General features: G+C 42.7%; 1 protein-coding gene across 2 annotated transcripts in view; it reads left to right on the top strand.

The window, feature by feature from the left end:
• Positions 1–20,552, top strand: part of SNX9 (sorting nexin 9) — an 89,714-nt gene that overhangs the window by 32,159 nt on the left and 37,003 nt on the right. Inside the window, exons 2-5 of one of the 2 annotated variants that reach the window (XM_059889598.1) lie at positions 6,266–6,352; positions 7,638–7,712; positions 8,934–9,059; positions 17,227–17,319. In XM_059889598.1, the coding sequence (XP_059745581.1) occupies positions 6,266–6,352; positions 7,638–7,712; positions 8,934–9,059; positions 17,227–17,319 (381 nt within the window). The remainder of the gene's footprint in view (positions 1–6,265; positions 6,353–7,637; positions 7,713–8,933; positions 9,060–17,226; positions 17,320–20,552) is intronic. The other variant, NM_001199026.2, reaches the window with a different exon arrangement.

Below are 20,552 nucleotides of genomic sequence, written 5' to 3' on the forward strand. Positions count from 1 at the left end.
CTGAGAGCTCCAGGAATGTGTAGACTTTACTACGGATTCTGATTGCCTTCCAGCCATTTTTTGAGTTAAACTTTGGAGCATTTTGTGTTTTGTCATACCTGGGGAAACATTCTCGAAAAGACTGTGGTAATTTCAGCAAGATTCTGAGCTTCCTGGGTTAGTGGTATAAGACAGTGCTTCTGATTTATAATTTTTTTTGACTGAACAGTAAGTTCATATTAAAAAAAACAGCACTTAAAATGGTACATAAAGATAACACTGAAAATTTCTCTCCTATCTGTCCTTCAGCCGGCTGTCTTCTCGTAGAGGCAATGTTACTTCTATATATCTTTACAGAGATAAGCAGATGCATTTTCTTTCTTTCTTTCTTTCTTTTTTTTTTGACACAATGGTGTACTTTGCTTTATTTTCTCATTTAATGTACACACTTTAGAGATGATTCCACATGTGAAAAATAAGCAAGCCCTTCTCTTTTTTTTTGGCCGGAGTACTTGATACTCCCTTCCATGGCAGGGCCCTATTTGACTAACCAATCCTTACTTTCAGGCTGGCCTGGTCCTTTGCTCTGTAAACAGAGCTGCAGTGAATAACCGTTTGCACATGTGTGAATATTTCTGGAGGAAGACTTCCTAGAGGCTGAGTTGGATTTTGATAGGCACTGCCAGGCTGCCTCTCACTGCCACCAGCTCTACGTATCTCCTCTTTCTCTGCCCCTACACCCTCACCCACGATGTTCTGATCAAAGGTTTTTGTTTTGCCAGTTAATAGTGGAAAATTAATATTTGTTTAGTTTTATAAGTGAGGTTTTACATTTTTGAGAGCCTTTTATTTTTACTGATTCATAGTTACCCTTCATAGAGTAGGAGAGCCAACTTTAGTCTGTGATAAAAGTCACATATTTTTCCTGTCTTGTCATTTGTTTTTTTTGTTTAATCTTATTGATAATGGCTTTTGCCAGGCAAGGTAGGTATGTGTTATTTTGGGAGAAGAGAAATTTTTCTCTCTTCAGGATTTCTGTTCCGTATTTGAAGTCCTCCTCCACTGCAAGATTATTTTAAAAATTCACCTAAGATGTCCTTTGGTGCTCTTCATGGTTTTCTGTAAACTTAATGACTTAAGACAGTGTGTTATTCCCTGTACCTCTGCAGATTGGCTGTGAGTGGTTCTTGTGGTCTGAAAAGCCTGCCCAGGCCTCGATGGCCGTGGGTGGCTTTGCCCACATACCGGGGTCTCGCCTTGTGCAGCTGGGGTGGCTGGGGTGAGACGGTGGTCTCTCTTTTGCAGAGGCTCATGTGGTTGGGGAGGTGATCCTGGCAACTGGGAGGGCAGGCCCCACCCGGCAGGTGCTTCATGCCCTTTGCTTGTATCACAGTTGCTGTTACCCTGTCAGCCAAAGCAAGCAAATGAACGAGTCCAGAGTCAAAAGGTGGAAAAACAGCCTCCACTTGGTACTGGGAGGAGTGGCAAAGTCACCTTGCAGAGGGTATTCAGAGAGGGATGGGAAGATTGATTGTGGCCATTGTTGCAAACAGCGTGCCACACTCCTCAGCTTTTCCCATTTTCTGTGTCTTTCAGGAATATTGTAAAGTTTTCCCTTACACATCTCCTTACATTATTCCTAACTAGTTATCTTTTGCTGATTCTTGTAACCGCCCCCCCCACCCCATCTTCATTTAGAAGTCTTGGGCAGGTGATACATGTACACAGTTAAAATGATAAGAAATAAACTGAGAAATCTCACTATTCTTATCCATTCATTTTCCTCTCCCATCTCTATAGGCAACCAATTTTAAAAGAATTTCTTTTAATTATCTAGTGCTTCTTTTTTCACTTTCACTTTTCCCTTTCATGCACTGAAGAAGGAAATGGCAGCCCACTCCAGTGTTCTTGCCTGGAGAATCCCAGGGACGGGGGAGCCTGGTCCCTGCTGTCTACGGGATTGCACAGAGTCGGACACGACTGAAGCGACTTAGCAGCAGTGCTTCTTTATGGAAGTACTGGCAAGTATAAGTATTCTGCCTCTGAAAAAAGTAGCATACTACATGCCCTATTGTGCAGCTAGCTAGCTCTCCTCAGTTAATGATACAGTAGTTAGTGTCAGTACATAGATTGTTCCCATTCTTTTATTGCTACATATTTTATTGTGATGCTATACCATGGTCTATGTAACTAATTCCCTTTTAGTAGCTACCAGGGTGGTCTGCAGTCTTTTCATATTGCAAACAGTGCTGCACTAAGTGCCGTGGTACACACATGCGTGTAGAGAATGGATTCTCAAAATGAGACTTCTGGATCTAAGGGTAAATGGATCTTGAAAACTGTATTGAGGCAAAATTTCTCACTTATCAGATGAGCAGAAATACAAAGGTTGGGTGATTGATTTTGTTTGTGAAGCTGGGGAGAACCGTTTCTTTCGTATTGCTGGCAGAGGTTTAAATAGTGCAGTCCCCAGCAAAGGGAGATCTGGCTACATCTGCCGATCAACTTGTCTTCCTTCATGTGTGGGATTGAGCATTTTTTTTCCCCAGACATAAATGGTATAAGGACCATTTATTTTTTTCTGTGAGCCGTGTTTCTCTGCCCATTTTTCTGGTGGATTGCCGGTCTTTTTCTTGAGTTCTAGATGCTCTTTAAACCTTTTCATGTGAATTGCAGAGTTCTTTCCCTGGTAGCTCATGTTTTATATATTAGTGATTGAGGTAATAGTGATGCTATGTGTGATATGGCCAGTTTGATGCCACCACATCCAAGAACTGTTCAGATGCTTTCATCTGATTGTTCTATACACCAAATAAAGAAGCTTTGGTCCGGGCGAGTCTGGGTAGAAAGTCTCTTAGAGTCATCCCAGCCTCCAGCAGTTTGGTCACAACATGGCCTTTGGATTCCCTTGGTCCAAGTATTTCCAGAATCACTGTGCATGAGTGGAGTGGAGGCTGGGCGGAGTGACACGGCAGTGGATGGTACAGTTTGATTGGTTTAGTGAAAGTATTCCGAAGGATTTCTTCCCCCTTGTGATTGTAAATTGCCTTTTGTTACACAGAGACTTAAGATCATTCTATTCGTTTCTTGGAAACATATTCCTACGCAATGAATTTATGTTTACATTTCTCTTTGTCTTGGAGGTTTCTCAAGCCGCACTGCTTGTCTAGTTGGCCAGTTAGAAATCTCCTCCAAGTGCGTCATGTTTCAGGAGAACATACCTCAACCCATTTTCGGAAAAACATTTTTAAAAGCATGTATCAATTTTACTGGTAGTCTATTCTTAAAAAAATTTACAGAAGAAAATTAATTTTGGAGCTATTCTCAATGGCTGCCACCAATTCTGACTGACCAGGAACTGTGGAAATTTAGCCCTTGAAATGCTTGGAGTTGTTTCTTAAAGAACAGCTACTACTGGAAAAGGGAGTGAGAAAAATAACCTTTTCTTTCAACGACCACATCAGAAATAGTCGGCGGCTCGGCAGTTGAGGTCGAGGGCAGCATCTTTGTTTGCGTGGACCCTGTAGTGGCGGCGAGGGTGGGAAGGTGAGGAGACCTGGAGGCCGAGAGAAGACGGGAGAGGAGCTGGTGTTGGCGGGCTTCCAGTCTGCGCCAAACCTGCTCACCTAGAGCAACCGAGTTGCTCTTCTCAGCTCAGTGGCTTTTTTTTTTTTTTTCCTGTTGACATTTATGCTCATTTGGGGATGTGCTTTTTAAATCTTCCCCAAAGTTAGTCTCAGTTATAATTCTTAAGCATCTCTAGGTTTAAAAAAAAAAAAACAAGTCCTAAGTCAATGTTTAAAATAAACCTACAGTGCTTATAGACATTTTCCGTGGGTAGATGTTCAGTAATATTTAAATGTGTAGGGGAGTTTCCATTTTTTTATTTTTGACTTGTTTCACATTCTGTTTCACCAAGTTGTTAAGTTTAGTAAAGGAGAGGCTTTGCTATTCTGTATCTGAGGCCTGGTTGGACTTAAGTGGATCAAAAAAGTTGTTAACGGATCCTCAAGGAGCAGGATCAAAACAGTGGGTTCCTTGTCTGGCTCTTGTCCTGGGGGTGCGTCCTGGCCTGGGGAGCCCCCCTCTCCCTCCTCAGGCCTTTACCTCCTATCTGCCCTCATTGCGTGAGGGATTGAGGTTGGTTTGACATGTTTTTAAAAACATGTTTTAGTCCTGAGTGGGACAAGCCGAATTCTATCTCCTTTTGCAGCTGCGTGAGGAACATACCTCAGCCCAGGGTCGCTGTCCTCGTAGTGACCTCAGGAAAACGGTGACACTTGCAGAATTCTCACTCTACCTGAGCCTGGCTCTCAGTCCCCCTTCCCAGTGTGTAAAAGTAAAGGATCTGATGCTGTGCACTACTGTTCGTTTCTTTCCAACATTTTATTATGAAAAATTTCAAGCATGTAGAAAAGTTGAACTCATTTTCCATTGGACACCATAAACCCACTATCAAGATTCCATAAATAAGTTTACTTACTATACCTGCTTTATCACATTCCTCCACCAGTTCATCTTATAATTTTTGATGTATTTCAAAGTAAATTAGAATTTGGGATCTTTCCCCGTAATCTTCTGCCACTGGATGTGAATCCTTGGTCCCTGTTAGAAGCATTTCAGGTGTCCTTAAGCAGGTGTGGAGGAAGCACTGGCCAGCGCGTTCTTGCCCCATGGTCGGTGTGCAGCAAATGCATGTTAAAGGCGTGTATGCCCACTAGTCCTAGCTGATGAACCCTGTAGGCAGACTTCGCTTTGCCTCTTAGGACAATTACTTTTATATAGATATAATTCTGTTTATTTATTTATATTCATTCTTTGGTCTTCATTGCCACGTGGGCTTTCTCTAGTTGCGGAAAGCGAGGGCTCCTCCGTTGCGGTGCGCAGGCTTCTCCTTGTGGCGGCTTCTCTTGTCGTGGAGCTCAGGCTCCAGGCGCAGGGCCTCCAGTAGCTGCTGCGCACGGCTCTAGAGCACAGGCTCAGCAGTTGTGCACGTGGGCTTAGTGCTCCGCGGCATGTGGATCCTCCCTGACCAGGGATCGAGCCCACGTCTCCTGCTTTGGCAGGTGGAGTCTTTACCACTGAGCCATCGGGAAGCACCAGGATGAATTCAAAACAAACCACGTTTCCTAGGTACATGTGGTCTCGATTTGTAAGATGGACTGCCTTCTATAAGACAGTACATGAAGAGACAATTATTTAGAATTTGAGATGGACTAAATGCACATAACATAAAAGTATATGTATTTTTTACAGCAGTAGTTGTCTTTCTTGGAATACGTGCATGGCAGTTATTCCAAGGAACCCACATCTCAGGGTTGGTACCTCAAGCATCTGCTTGAGGAAGGGCCTGAAAGAGCAGCCCCACCTCACATCAACCAGAACAGCTTCCCTTTAGTCTATTTTCTATGAGATTCAGATTCCATGGCAAGAAAAATTTTGAAAATCACAACTGCTCAGGTTACCTGACCCAAGTATACGAGAGCCCTAGGTAAGTCTTCGTATGGCTCAGATGGTAAAGCATCCACCTGCAAAGCAGGAGACCTGGATTCGATCACTGGATCGGGAAGAACCCCTGGAGAAGGGAGTGGCTACCCACTCCAGTATTGTTGCCTGGAGAATCCCATGAACAGAAAAGCCAGGTGGGCTGGAGTCCATGGGGTCGCAGAGAGTCAGAGACGACTGAGCAACCAACACTTTCTTCTTAGTAGGAAGTATTCTAGTAGAAGAGTATGAATATATCTTGCACACAGCTCAGGTTTCTGTGTTTTTAGTTGGCTAAGGTTGCTGCACCATCAAAATTTACCCTAGGTAAAGAACAGTGAGAGTTTTAATAGCAGGAGGCTCATCTAAAGACTGTGCCTCTCGTGTGTACATACTTCCATGGAGATCCCTCAGTCCCTGAGAGTCCGTGTGCCCACAGTGAACAGTGTCTGTATTTCCACTCCTTACCTCCTGCCAGGAAGGCCATGCGTGCTCTTTTCCCCTTGCTGAAATGGGTTTATTCTGAGTTCTTCGGGGCCCGATCTCAAGTGCAGTGTGGGCGGCGACCAGAAACCTCCCTCCTCCCAGAGCAGAGCAGGGCTCTCTCTCTTCGTGTCATTCTTCCTCACAAACAGGGTTGATGAATCACTTTGATCCGACGTCTTCCTTTGTTCCAAAACAACCGCAACCGCGGTCATGACATGTTGTTCACAAAGTGAGCGGCATAGGTGGTTCTTTTTCTCTTTTTTTTACTGTTACGTTTACATTTGTAACTTCCTCTTTTTCTCTTTACTTCCAATAGGCTCGGGTTATGTATGATTTTTCTGCTGAACCTGGAAATAATGAACTGACAGTTAACGAAGGCGAAATCATCACAATTACAAATCCAGTAAGAGAACTGTTATGTTTAAATTGGTCTCTTAAGGATTTATGTTTAAGATTTTATTTTTTTAATAGGCTGATCTTTCAAACCCTCATGAATTCCTTTCCTGTTGCTTGTGCAGTACTGATGGTTAAAAAAAGAATTGCTGGTTAGAAAAACATATATGTAGTTTTATACAGTATGCCAGGTGTGTATAAGTAAATAGGCCCTATTTTTAATCATAGAAGACATGAAAGCTTATATTTACTTTTTTTTTTTTAATGAAGAAGCACTCTTAATTTCTCAGTAAAATAGTATTTAAATTGCTGTTGTGGTCAAGAAATGGACAGTCATTTAAAATGACTTTTTTAAAGAATATGTTATCTAGATTCAGGTGGATGTTAATTAGGGTATGGTTTATGAATTTAAGATAGCCCTTATTATCTTAAAGGGAAGCAGTAGGATTTTTCAAAGGTAACATTAAAAATTGGGAATCCTGGCATAGAATACATTATACTGTTTAGTTTATTAACATTATTTATCTAGGAGCGCTCTGGAAGGTTGGGCCAGTTAGTTTTCTAAATAACAGGCAATCCCAAAGCTTAGTGGCTTAAACAGTCTGTTGTTGTTCCTTGGGGATCCACAAGCCAGCTGGGTGGTTCTCCTGACCTGGGCTCACCCATGGGCCTGCATCACCCAGCATGGTGCTAGGGCAGAGCAGGCCACTATGACCTCCTCTGTCTGGCATTTCTCCTGCTGGGGGTCGGCTGGCTTTGGGTGGGCCAACAGGGAGACGGACGGAGCCTTGTCTCTGTCATCATCTGTCAACCCAAATATCAGCTCTTTTGGGGAAGAAAGAAGAGTGAGCTGAAGTGTGCAGAGCCTCTTGAGGCCGGCTCCGTATTCACCCTGTGTTATCTCCACCTCAGTCTGTTGGCCGAAGAGGTCACGAAGGATAGCGCAGGTTCTGGAAGTGAGGGTGCGTTCTGCCCCTTAACAATCAGAGCTGCAAACCATGTGTAGTCTACCACAGACCAGTCATCAGAAAGAAATTACAAAATCTTGGCATTCTGTTTCTCTCTCTCTGATCAATTATTGTTGAAGTTTGATTTTTCTCATTTTTAAATTATATCCTTTTCTGGCATAAAGAGAAAGCTTAAGAATTTGACATTTTTAACAGCGTTAACCCCATAGGAATGAAAAGGTTAATGGGTTAACGTTAATTACTTTTTTTATGGATAACAATTCCCAGAGCCAAATTTCTCCAGGAAATTCCAACTATAATATTTTTTTTTCTTTTAACCTTTTTGAGGATGTTGGTGGAGGATGGCTGGAAGGAAGAAACAGCAAAGGAGAACGAGGGCTTGTTCCAACAGACTATGTTGAGGTAAGAATTTACTCTTGTTTATTAATTAAACCTGGTCTTTGTCATATGTGTTTTTACGAATTATCAACTTAAAGGACAAGAATGAAAGATAACTCTATTTTTATTTTTAATGAAAAAAATTCCATTGTAAAAATAATACTTGCTGATTATATAAAATGTAGAAAATTCACTAAAGTAGAACCAAGAAGAAATATTACCTACAGACTTATATGCCAAAGAGTGACTCCAAATACTCAGCTGAAGTTCCTTCCAAGGATAGCAGCTTTCGTAGAGTGGACTCACAGAGTTTCAGTAGCAGACTCTAAGGTCACTTTCTTCTCCCTGTGCTAGTCTAGGACCTCTCTGTCAGTTCCTTCTCCCATTCTCCAAGACCCAGGATCTTGAGTGAGCTGTTGCCGGGTGCAAGCTCTGCAGTGATAAATGCCAAGGATGGTGTGGGGACACACCCCACCCAGCTGACCAAGGCTCTCTGAGTCGGCCTCCTGGCACCCCCTGCTGGCTGTCCGTAGGTCACGCAGAACGGAGCCCTGGGTCCATGGTGAGCCTGCCTCTTTCATCCCGGGTGATAGCGAGAAACTGAGGCTGCCTGGTAGCCTGTGAGTAAAACTGGAGTGTAGCTCAGGAACAGAGTTGCCTTGGGTTCCCCTCCAGTAGAGAGATCACGTGCCCTGGGAGGGTGTGTGCTGGGCGCTGCCTGCAAAATGGGAAGGCTGGCTGTTGTCCTGACTGAGAGTTCAGTGGGGAATTTTGAGCGCTTTGGAGAATACTGATGATATTGCTGAAATGTTGGGTTGGCCAGAAAGTGTGTTTGGGTTTTTCTAGAGCATCTTTTCTGGAAAAACCAAATGAATTCAGGCCAGCCCGACATGTGCACGGGCAGGCACCCCACCTTTCCAGACACTATCAGAGGATTCACAGGTCCCTGAACCTGGCCCACGGGTCTCACGTTATGTCATGTTTGACCTCTGTACACCGTGCATTCAGGATCCTAAAAACTGACAAGAATGAGAAAAATGTGATAAGCTGATCCTGGTATTAATTGCGTTTTTCTAAAGAATTCTGCACACTTGCAGAAAGGAATCATTAGGGCAGATATTCTTGAGCTCATACCTTTTAAGAATAGAAACCTTTTGATAGTTCTTACTTGCCATCAGGGATTCTACCTCTGAAATAACTCTATAGTCTATGAAGTAAGTAACTATGGTCCTTCCCAATGTTCAGATTTTGCCCAGTGATGGAAAAGATCAGTTTGCTTGTGGAAATTCAGTGGCCGACCAAGCCTTCTTCGACTCCCTGTCAGCAAGTACAGCCCAAGCCAATGCATCGGCTGCCAACAGCAACAACCAGGTAAATAGTAGTCTGGCTTGACGGAACAAAGCACACGTGTGAAAGCCTATGGTGTGTCAAGCTCTTGCCATTCCCTGAAAGCACGAACAAAATAGCTGTTAGGTGTGTGTGTGGCGTTCTCTTGCTGGGTTCTAACAAAGACCTTGCCTCTTAAGCCTGCTGCAGACTATTTTTATAGCATTGATTATTAGTGAGAAGCCAGGGTGTTCATTCAGAGTTGCTTGTAAAAGTCTGGCATGTTGAACACAGACCCGATAAACTGGGAATATCCTCGCAAGCGAGGGCGAGGAAGGAAAAGGGTCCTCTGCGGTTAGTGTCAAAACTCTGGCTGGAGCAGGGCATGACTTCTGTGGCCTTGGCTCGTGCCGTGCGTGTCCGGCGTGAGCCCCTCGTGCAGGTGCAGTGCGCGTGAAGGCAGCCGCACATCCAGTAGTTTGCACTGTTATTGTACTGGAAAAGCGGGATAATTTGAGAAAAATGTACTGAAATTTTAATATTAATTTTAATGAATTTGACCAATTTAAGTGACTACCTGATTCAGTTCAGTTCAGTCACTCAGTCGTGTCTGACTCTTTGCGACCCCAGGGACTGCAGCACGCCATTCTTCCCTGTCCGTCACCAACTCCCGGAGCTTACTCAAACTCATGTCCATCAAGTTGGTACTGTCATCCAACCATCTCATCCTCTGTCGTCCCCTTCTCCTCCTGCCTTCAATCTTTCCCAGTATCAGGGCCTTTTCTAATGAATCAGTTCTTCACATCAAGTGGCCAAAATATTGGAGCTTGGACTTGAGGAAATCAAACCAGTCAATCCTAAAGGAAATCAACCCTGAATATTTTTTCGAAGGGCTGATACTGAAGCCGAAGCTCCAGTACTTTGGCCTGGTTCAGTTATTGCTAAATGATTATCCAGAGCCAGTGTCAACAAGAAAATTGAGAAGATGGAGCTGAAAATGTTCCTGCTTCATACCTCTTTAGAAGTGAATGGGCTTTAGGAGATATCTCTTGATATTTTTAACTACATAAAAGGCTTTAAATAGTGTAAAGCCTAATAATCATCTCATTTACATTTATCTGCTCATAGGATATTTATATCTTAACCTTTTAAGAGAGTTTTTCAAAGTACTGTTACTAAATGTTAATTGCAGATTTTATATATTTTAAAATAGCTTTTGTGGACATCCTGAATTACAAATTAGTCTGGCTCAGATATTTAAAATTTGGAGGTGAAGTTATCACCATAGTTGAGCATTCTCGTATATTTTGTTAATCTATAATACCTGAGAATGTTGGCTAGTTAAAGTTTACTCAAGATAAAATGTGAAGAAATAGTAGTTAAATCTCGTTGTTTAGTCGCTAAATTGTATCAGACTCTTTTGTGACCCCATAGACTGCAGGCTCCTCTGTCCATGGAATCTCTAGGCAAGAGTACTGGAGTGGGTTGCCATTTCCTTCTCCAGGGGATTGTCCCAACCCAGGGATCGAATTCACATCTCCTGCATCTCCTACATTGGCAGGCGGGTTCTTTACCACTGAGACACCAGGGAAGCCCAGTTAAACGTTATTTGACATTTTACCGGGGATTCTTAGCCTGGGTGCCGTTAACATTTGGGGCCTGATGCTTCCTCATTGTGATAACCAGCAGCATCTCTGGCCTGTAGCACCACCCTCACCGCAGTCACCAAAACTGTCTCCAAATGTTGCCAGATGGGCAAAGTCAACCCAGCTGAGATTCAATGAATTATACAAAAACACCGGTGAAACCACATTAATAAGGACAGCATTTCAATAAAGGGGAATTATATTGAGATAATCATAAAATAAGTGAAGGAAACAAAACAGAGCTATTTATTGTATTTTAATTCAGGGACCTATTTCAACCATTGGCTCAGGATTGGCTGAAGCAGTTTAACTCATAAACACAAATTTAAAATCAATCTCTGGGGAACATGTGTATACCCGTGGTGGATTCATGTTGATGTATGGCAAAACCAATACAATATTGTTAAGTAATTAGCCTCCAATTAAAGTAAGTAAATTTATATTAAAAAATAAATACATAAAATGATTCTTTGGGACAAGAGTCCACCATCTTCTCTGCCTAAGGGATTTCCAAATAAAGTTGTTTTTCCTTACCCCCCCAAAAAAAATCAATCTCAAATTTTGTTGTATTATGAAGAAGATTTCTCACTACATAAATGTAATATAAACTGGTCCACATAAGTTTAATTTTTTTCTTCCAGGTTGGTTGAAAGAAAATATAATCAACTTATGAAGGTTGGATTTTACTAGTCCAATCTGACATTAAATCTAATCAGATCATTTGAAAGCAAAGACAAAATAAACTGAAACCAGGAGTAACAAAATACAGAATACATGACCGTAATTAATTAATCTGAGCATTTGCATTTACTTAAATAGGGTAAAAATATTTTTAACAGCCATCTATGGTCTCAGTTGTCTGGGATGTATGAACAATTTAAATGGGCCAAGACTGTGGTATGTTTTATAAATACTGTTGTTGATTGGTAGCTTCGGAGAACGTTGCTGTCAGGTTTTTCCATTTCATTTTCGGAATGTTGGTTAGAAAATACTGTTTTTGGTCCAGGGATATGCCTCTTGGGCTTTTCTAGTGACTCTGGCGTTGCCTTCTCCCGGGAGGACCGTTTGTTTGGAGGCAGGTGTGTCGGAGGAGCGTGTCCCCTGTGGCTCAGCTGGTAAAGGATCTGCCTACTGTGCGTCAAAGGAAGGAGCCAGCCCTCTCCTCTGCCCGTGGGTCAGGCAGGCCCCCGCTCCAACCCCCCACCCCCAGCTCAGCACACCACACCACACTCTTCCTAATCAGTATCCTTTTAGTCTTCTCAGCACCACTTGTTTTGAATTTGGCTTTCTTCCCACACAGGCAGGTTAAAGCCACACATTCAGCTGCTGCTTATCCATCTTTCTGACTGTCGTGTCCTTCTTTTAAATCATATTTTTAGAAAGATCTTTCTAAAAGGTTACATTCCACCTGCAGATGTTCATAAATAACTTACTTTGAGCCTGTTATTTTTTAATTTATCTGAACCCTCCTTGACTTTTGAAGCTATACTGCATTTCAGAGTAGTTAGTTCACACGTTTTTAACTTAATATGTAAAATAGCACTTCCTTTTTTTTTCCTTAAAATTCCTAATTCTGGGTTGTTGGGGCCCCTTCTGTTCTAGCTTCTCACTGAGCAGGCAGTGACTAGTATGGTGGTGGATAACGTTCGTGCAACAGCCCCACGACCCACTGTGACCTTTTTCTTCCTTGTCCAGAACGTGAGGGAACTCCTTACCTGTAAAACACAGACTTGCCGCTTGACTGTGGCATAGACTAGACTGTAAATGTCAAAGGAATACAATGCATTATTCTTTAAATGTGCTGGAACAATTTAATTTGAACAATGATAAAGCTGTTTATTTTTTTAAATACTTGGAAAAAAATATAGGCAACATTTTTTTTTTTATAACCTTGGGATATAGAAGGTGTTTCTAAACACAATAGAATTTATAGCAACCATAGGCTGGTACATTTAAATCAAAAAGTAATATTCACCTAGGAAAAGAATTTCTAACGTGCCAGAGGTACCAGGTAATTCTGTTAATAGAGAACTCTCATAAATCTATAGGGAAAAGATAAACAGCTCAGAAAAAGAAATGGGTGAAGGGGGTGAACAGATTTTTTCATTGGAAAGGAAGTACAAAGAGCCAGTAAATATTGCAAAATGCTCATTTTGAAATTCTTTTTGTCAAATTAGCAGAGAATTAAAGTGTTTTAACACCTAATGTGAGGAAAGGCATGTTCAGTAGGCAGTTCCGATGTGGAGCTGGTAAAGATAAACCGATGAAGCTTTCTGGAGGACAGTGTGAGAGTCTGTGTTAGTACGTGAAGCACGTCTGCTCTCTGACCCAGCACCTGTGAGCCTGCCCCCGGCTCTGCTGTCGGACAGGCGTCTGGGCAGGAGAGGGGGTCCCCTGCAGCGCTGTTGCACAGCAGAGCCAGGAATCCGCGTCATCAGCAGGGGCTGGCCAGGGAGAGTGCAGGACAGCTGCCCCTCAGGAAGCCAGGGCTGCTGGTAGAAGAACAAGGGTAGCTTCAGATGTGCAGATGTGGATGATCGGGCCTTTACAAAGGCATCTCCCTACGGGTAGTGTTACCTTCCTGGTGTTTAAATATATACACAGGACGGGGGAGTTTGATGAAAACGGTAATGATGACTGCACAGCATTGACAATGTAATTAATGCCATGAAACGATGCGCTTAAAAATGGTTACAGTGGGAACTTTTACATTACATTTCAGCACAATAAAAATTTTTAAAATAAAATAAATATATACATACCATAAAATACAAACATATATATACACAGAGACACCACAGTTGCAAACAGTGTAGAAAACTTATTGAAGGATATTTAAGAAATGAATTAGATTCTTGTTTTTTTCTTTTTCTAGTATAATTTTAAGGTGGATAAGGACAGCTATTACAATACCTTTAAAAAAGAATAGTTTTTAGTGGTTATTGGTGGTTTCATTATTAGTTATTTATCTGGTATTTTACAGATTCAGGAGCACTTCCTATTAGTAGCTGTGCCTCCAGCATGTATTAGCCTGCTGGTGAAAATAAATCTCAGATATCATTGCTAAACATGTGTTAATACTTGTCCTCATGTTGGTTTTCGCCCAGTTGTTAGTGTTTAAATTATATAATTATAAAAAGGTTCTCAGTATAGATCTTTTTAAAAACTCTTCAATCACTGAATCTTTACAGAACTTACTTTTTAGAAATTAATGAGACGTTTTTGTTTGCTTACTCCTTGGAAGGAAAGTTATGACCAACCTAGACAGCATATTAAAAAGCAGAGACATTACTTTGTCATCAAAGGTCTGTCTAGTCAAGGCTATGGTTTTTCCAGTGATCATGTATGGATGTGAGAGTTGGACTATAAAGAAAACTGAGCATCAAAGAATTGATGCTTTTGAACTATGGTGTTGGAGAGGACTCTTGAGAGTCCCTTGGACTGCAAGGAGATCCAACCAGTCCATCCTAAAGGAGATCAGTCCTGGGTATTCATTGGAAGGACTGATGTTGAAGCTGAAACTCCAATACTTTGGCCACCTGATGTGAAGAGCCAACTCATTTGAAAAGACCCTGATGTTGGGAAAGATTGAGGGCAGGAGGAGAAGGGGATGACAGAGGATGAGATGGTTGGATGGCATCACCGACTTAATGGACATAAGTTTGAGCAAACTCCGAGAGGTGCTGAAGGACAGGGAAGCCTGGTGTGCTGCAGTCCATGGGGTCACAAAGAACCAGACACGACTTAGTGACTGAACAGTGAGCTGTTTGAGCTTTGAGGGGGTACTTTCCAGTCAGTAGTACTTATGTGACTGGCTGCAAATAGAATTAGAATGTTGTTCTGATCTAGCCTTATTTTTAAATGAATGTGTAAGTTTTTATATTTCTGTAGATGGCTTTTTTAAATCAGTAGAGGTTCATCTGTAGAATTCAATGATGTCCTTTTAGCAAAAAATCTATAAAGAACAAAATGGGAAATTTTACAAGTTCTATCTGTATTTTGAGCTGAAATGATTAGGCTTTTTACATAAGACAATTCTATACTTTTTGTGGGCCTTTTTGAGAAAGAGAATTAAACCTTTATCAGAAACTGATTGAAATATTCTTGGCTTATAAAGGAATCACATTATTTGTTTACTATCCCCATTTCCTGACACAATTGGCACATGGTTATTAAACATCTGATGAATGAGAAATGTCAGATAAAGACGTTATGCCTCAGTCAGGCAGATGAGTTACAAAAAGCAAACCAAAACACCATAACCTCGGCTTTCACAAACCCAGTTAATTTCTGTTCATTTTTGTTGTATGCCCCTGGACAAAGTCTTCCTCTGGAAGTTCCTTCCTTCCTTCTTTCCCTCCAAGCAGGAGACCGTATATTAGGGTGTAGCAGTGTGAATGACCGTGACAGCGTAACCAGTAAGGTGTAGACGTCTGTGACCGAGGCACACACGAGAATTTCCTTGCGTGTAATAAGGTGGACCTACAAATGCTTCCAAAACCTTTCCCCCAGGATGATAATATACAAGGTGGTGAGTCCCCTGATTACTGACCCTTCTTACCTGGTAGACTTGTCAAACTGAATGACCCATGTTGACCTGTACTGAACTTTGAGTGAGCATCCTCTATAAGGAACCAGGTGGGCAGCGGGAGCTCTGCTTACTCGTCAGCCTCTGTTGAACCTTTCTATATATTCTTTGTACTCTTGTTCGCTAGTTTGGTAGAAAGCCAAGCAGAAAGCAACCATAGTGAAATATAAGTTACCTTTTTCATTAATTCTCAGACCTCGGTTATGGCCTCATAGCCGAGGTCTGACCTAGTTCAAGTGGACACAGAGAAGGGCGGGCGTCTTCTCTTGCAGCACTGTCAGTCTCGTGATCTGGGCAGTGAAGAGTGTTCTTCCTAGACTGTGTCTTGAAGAACAGGAAAACCAGTTGAACCAAAAGACCTGATTTCCTCTGAATCCAGAAGAACATCCTGGGAAACCAGTGAGGCAAGTCAGTCTTGCTGTGGTCTTCTAAACAGGCCCTTGCCCACGTTCACTGATGCCTGTTGTCAGAAGTAAGAGTTTGATTCTTATTCGTCCTGGTGGCCCAAGGATGTCATCTCAGAAGCAAAGTACAGCTAAGTAGCAAAATATAACAAAACCAGATCCTATTATTTTTGTGGCCAGCAGTTGCAGACTAGTAGGGTTTTTGTTGTTGTTGTTGCTGTTGTTTTAAAAAGGAAGTTACTTAGGAAACAGTTTAATTCTTCCAGTGTAAGCTTCTTAGGGTGGGGCCAGAGCAATGTTCAGCCTAGGGATATTTTTGCCTCTGTCTCTGAGGCAAAAGCCTTTGCGGTTCTGTACCTGATATCACACCCCGTGAATCCTGAATCCTGAGGTTTTCCGTGCTGGCTGGTGAGATCCGCCCTGCCGAGAGGTTGATACTTAACCCTTCATGTGGCTGCTTCCTCGTATGTGTGTGCTGATCGGTACGCAGCCTAAGACCTGGGATCCCATCCCCACCTCTTCACCCAGTCTCTGGGGCCTCTGTGCCGCTCTCTCCTCCTCACCGCTCTGCCCCAGACTCCCAGCTCTGTCTCCTCAGTTCACGAGACCAGTGGTCTTTGTGTAGATCCCCCGTCCCTGACCTGAGGCCTGGAAGGTCTCTCTAGGTAGGTGTCAGGTCCCCTGTTGCCTGTTGGCCAGTGATTTGAAGACAGCTTCATATATAACGTCTCTTTTAGTCTTAAGTGGAAGCATAAACTGGATCCCAGTTACTCCATCATGATTGTCTTCTTCTATTATTAGTTGATTTCCAAAACCAAATTTACTTGCATTTACAAAATGGAAATCATACCACCACTTTCTTCAGAAGGAAGTTATACCTGGAAAGTGCGTTCTCGAACACCATACAGATGTGAGCAGTCATGACTTCCCTACTAGATGGTTGTGGAGCTGGGATTCGAAGCCTGCAAGCTGGGCTCCAAGGTGGTCCCCCTCAGCGATGCTGACTTGGCCACTGCCTAGCTCCGGGGAGCGTATCGGTTATCTCTTCTCAAGTCAATTCTGCACACCAAGGTGGCCAGCGGCTCAGGAGCTCGCAGAGTTCACGGCCTCGCAGGCTGTTCTGTGCTCTTAGCCAGTCCTGGGTAGGTTCTTTGTGGCTCTCAGGTTCCAGGAAGCTTTGCTCATCTCACATCTGGTAGCTTTGAAAGCACTAGTTCAACATCCTGACGTTTTGTAAAGCTTGGCATTGCTTTTCCTCTGGAGTTCTTTTTCTGTGACTGTATGACTCGCATGGTATTTGTTCCATTCCTTCTGTGCTGTGTATAATTACTTTTAGTACTTCAGTGATGCTGTGTTGTGACAACAACAGTCTTCAGAACATACATTAATGCACGGAGGATAACCCGCTACTACGCACTAGGGCTTTGGTTTCTGCGTGTAATGTTTGTGCATGAGTGGCATGCTGGAATTTTCTGCTGAACTTAGCCCTGCTATGCATTTGCTGTTTTTAGCTTCGGTATACTCTTTTTTTTTCCCCCACCCTTCATTTACTGAGCACCTTTTTTTATTTTAAGGTGGATATTTTGGCTCAGATTGGTTGTCTTGAAAGTCTCAGCCAATCACCACCTTCTTCATCTTCTCCTTCTCCTTCTCCTTCCATAAATAAGGTAAAATTCAATTTGAAACCCTTAGAACTAATCCTTTTCCCCCAAGCAAGGTGTTGTTTCCGGTAAAGTAGCTAACTAAATAAAGGTCTTCTTGGAAACATGGCAACATAGAAAGTGGGACTTATAGGAACTGAAAGGGTGATTGGGATTTATAGCTTGGAGACCTTTCAGCTAAGACTTTCAACGAGACTTGATTGATGAATTTATTCCAGGGACAGTGAGGTCTAATGAAGGATTTTTAACCATGGAGTTGACAGTCTGGATGTTTTTGATGCTGTAAGGGGGGCCAGCCCAGAAGAGAATGATGACTCAGTAGAAAGGAGAAAGAGGGAAGGCCTGGGAGCAAAGGAAAAGAGAGGCCCCTCGAGACCTTAGCGGAGGAGCAGAATGCATTATCGTGCCGCCAGATGTCTGCAGGTGAGGGACGGAAGGGGTTCTTGGAATTGAGAGCAAAGAAGTCAGAGGCCAAAGGATCGTTAAACCACTTGTTCTATAGCCCAGTTCGTTGCAACTGGGGTTAGGCTTTGAAGAAAAGCAAGATCTCAGCATTCAGCACACAGAAAATGTGCCAAAACCCCCAAGAATCAAGACTTGCTTTTGAACTTTATGGCAAAACATTTCTGTCTTCTTTCTCTTTCTTATATGTATCTGAAGGAAACAAATCTTTGGCTAGAATAGAAAGTATTTTAAGTGCCTATAATCACCTATTTAAATAAAAGTTTCTCTATTAATGTGATCTGGCATTATTTTGAAAATATAATTGATGGTCTTTTCCTCTAAAGTGTAAACTAATGGGGATTCACTCAAAGATTACCAGTCATCAGGCTTTTCTTTATATTCTAAGTGAGCCCCCGTGTAGTAAGATGACCTCTGCGGAGTTTGTGCTATGTGTTAGATAGATACTCTGTGAGATGTTTTATATGCATTATGTCTTTTAATCCTTACAAAAGTCCTGTGAGGAAGTTAATGCTGTTATATCCATTCAGTAAGTATGGAAACTAAGAGAGATGGAGTAAGTGGCCAAGTTCATACAGCTAGTAAGCGGTAAAGTTGGGATTCAAACCCAGACAGACAGCTCTAGAGCTTAAATTCTTAACCACTGCGCCCAGGAGAAGTTTACTTGAGTCTAATTGCTACAGTTTCATAAAGGGATTTAACATTCAACCTGTGGGCTGTTCACTTGAGTCAAATTGCTGCAGTTTCATAAAGTAAAGTGAAAGTGGCTCAGTCCTGTCCCAGCTCTTTGTGACCCCATGGACTGTACAGTCCATGGAATTCTCCAGGCCAGAATACTACTAGAGTGGGTAGCCTTTCCCTTCTCCAGGGATCTTTCCAACCCAGGGATCGAACCCGAGTCTCCTGCACAATTTCATAAGGGGATTTAAAGTTGAACCAGTGGGCCAGTGTTCTCATCCTTGCCCCCCCTTTACATGTATATGTGAGATGCACAGCTTTCCTGCAGGCTTGGTGCACAGATGGAGAGTAGAGCGTGAACAAAGGGAAGGATGTGGGAAAGTCTGGGAAACTGCAGGCTGATGCGTAGAATGAGGATCAGTGGCGACTAGTGAGGATGGGGATGTCGTGGAAGGAAAAGGTAGGATTTTGATCAGTGGACTAATGAGCTTAGAATCCATCCTATGGTCAGTGAGGTCTAGTGAAAGGTTTTGAAATAATGCAGTTGAGTTGGTCATGGCCAGGGGGCTGGGTTGGGGGGGGGTGTGGCGGTTGTTACCATAAAGGGAGGGAAAAGAAGAGGATGAAGACCTCGCTGGGTAGAAAGAGGAAGGAGAGCTGGCAGAAAGCAGAGGAGAGGCTTGGATGGTCGTGTGACCAGGTGCCTGCAGTCGGGACAGCAGGGTTGTTGGGGGTGGAGAGCGGAGGAGCCAGAGGCCAAAGTACAGGAAGGGCGGGTTCAGGGGGTGGCAGACCCTGGCTTTGGGAGCTGGTTGTTCAGTACTGCTATTAGAGGAGGGGCCCTAGGGATAGAACCTGGGGAGATTTCTAGTTGGTCAGGTTTGAAAGATTTATCAGCACAAGTCAAGCTGAAATAAGAAAGAAGGAATATTCCCGGGGGTGAGGGGGGTTTGGGGTTGGGGCAGGGGGGTGGGGCGTGGGACAAAAGCAAACAGTGATTTGCCAATACGGATTTCATCACCTAGGTAGAGAGCCAAGGTCCTGCACATGACCCAGTCATGATGCACTGATTATAAACGATTTATTAACGAAGTAGTTTTTCAGAGTATCATGTTATGTGTTTCAGTTTTTTAGGATACTTGCTGTGAATTTCATGTCCCATTTGTTCCTCCGTGTTGCTAGGATGCCTCTCTCTGCCGGTTTGCCAACAGTCTTACTCTCCAGCGGGGCAGGACTTTCACTCGTCTGTTGTTCTAGATTGCAGCTCTCTGTTCCTTTTCCTCAGTAGTTTCTAGAAATGCCAGACGAATATCTGTACTGTCATGTTACCATCCAGAATTTGCAGACCTTTTGAAGTTTTTATTGTGAAAACAAAACCTCCTGGTTTAGAGTCTGGAGAGCACAGAGTATCTGTTCCCCCACCCCCACCCCTGAAGAAAGCTGTGGAGGAAGGGATTCTCCTAACTGTGGTGTGACTGGCCAGCTCTCAGCACAACAGCCTTCTTTTCCAGAATCCACTAGAGTGGCTTGAGAGGAGCTCCTTGTCAGCTGTGTATTTGAGAAATTGACAGTCATATGGATGAAATGTCTTTCTTCTGTTAATATTTGACGTTGAGCAAAATCATTAGTAACATCATCTTGAAGGTACAAGAGATGTTAGAATGCAGTCATATTTCCTTTGTAAAACGTGTGCTTTGTTGTCGACGCTTCTGGTAGGTGGCTGGCAGTTATCCCTCCATATGTCAATTGGTGAAGAGTGAGAAAAAACCCAACCATGGTGGCATTCTAAAACATTAGAGAGGCATATGAGGCCATTTGGGTAATTCTCTCTCTCTCTAATATCAGGTTTGTTTCATTTTGTTTTGTATGTGAGAAGGAAGACTTTGCTATTCCATGTCCTTGAATTAATAGATTTCAGCGTTGAAAAAAAAAATTTTAAGGCACTATTTGTTTTCCCTAAATTTATCTACAAATTTAAGGTTCAAATGAAATCACATTTTTTAAACTTGACATGTTGTTGTTTAGTCACTAAGTCGTGTCCGACTTTTTTGCAACCCCACAGACTATAGCCCACCAGGTTCCTCTGTCCATAGGATTCT

Source organism: Bos taurus, chromosome 9 (genome assembly GCF_002263795.3).
Source record: "Bos taurus isolate L1 Dominette 01449 registration number 42190680 breed Hereford chromosome 9, ARS-UCD2.0, whole genome shotgun sequence".
In the NCBI taxonomy this organism is placed as follows: domain Eukaryota; kingdom Metazoa; phylum Chordata; class Mammalia; order Artiodactyla; family Bovidae; genus Bos; species Bos taurus.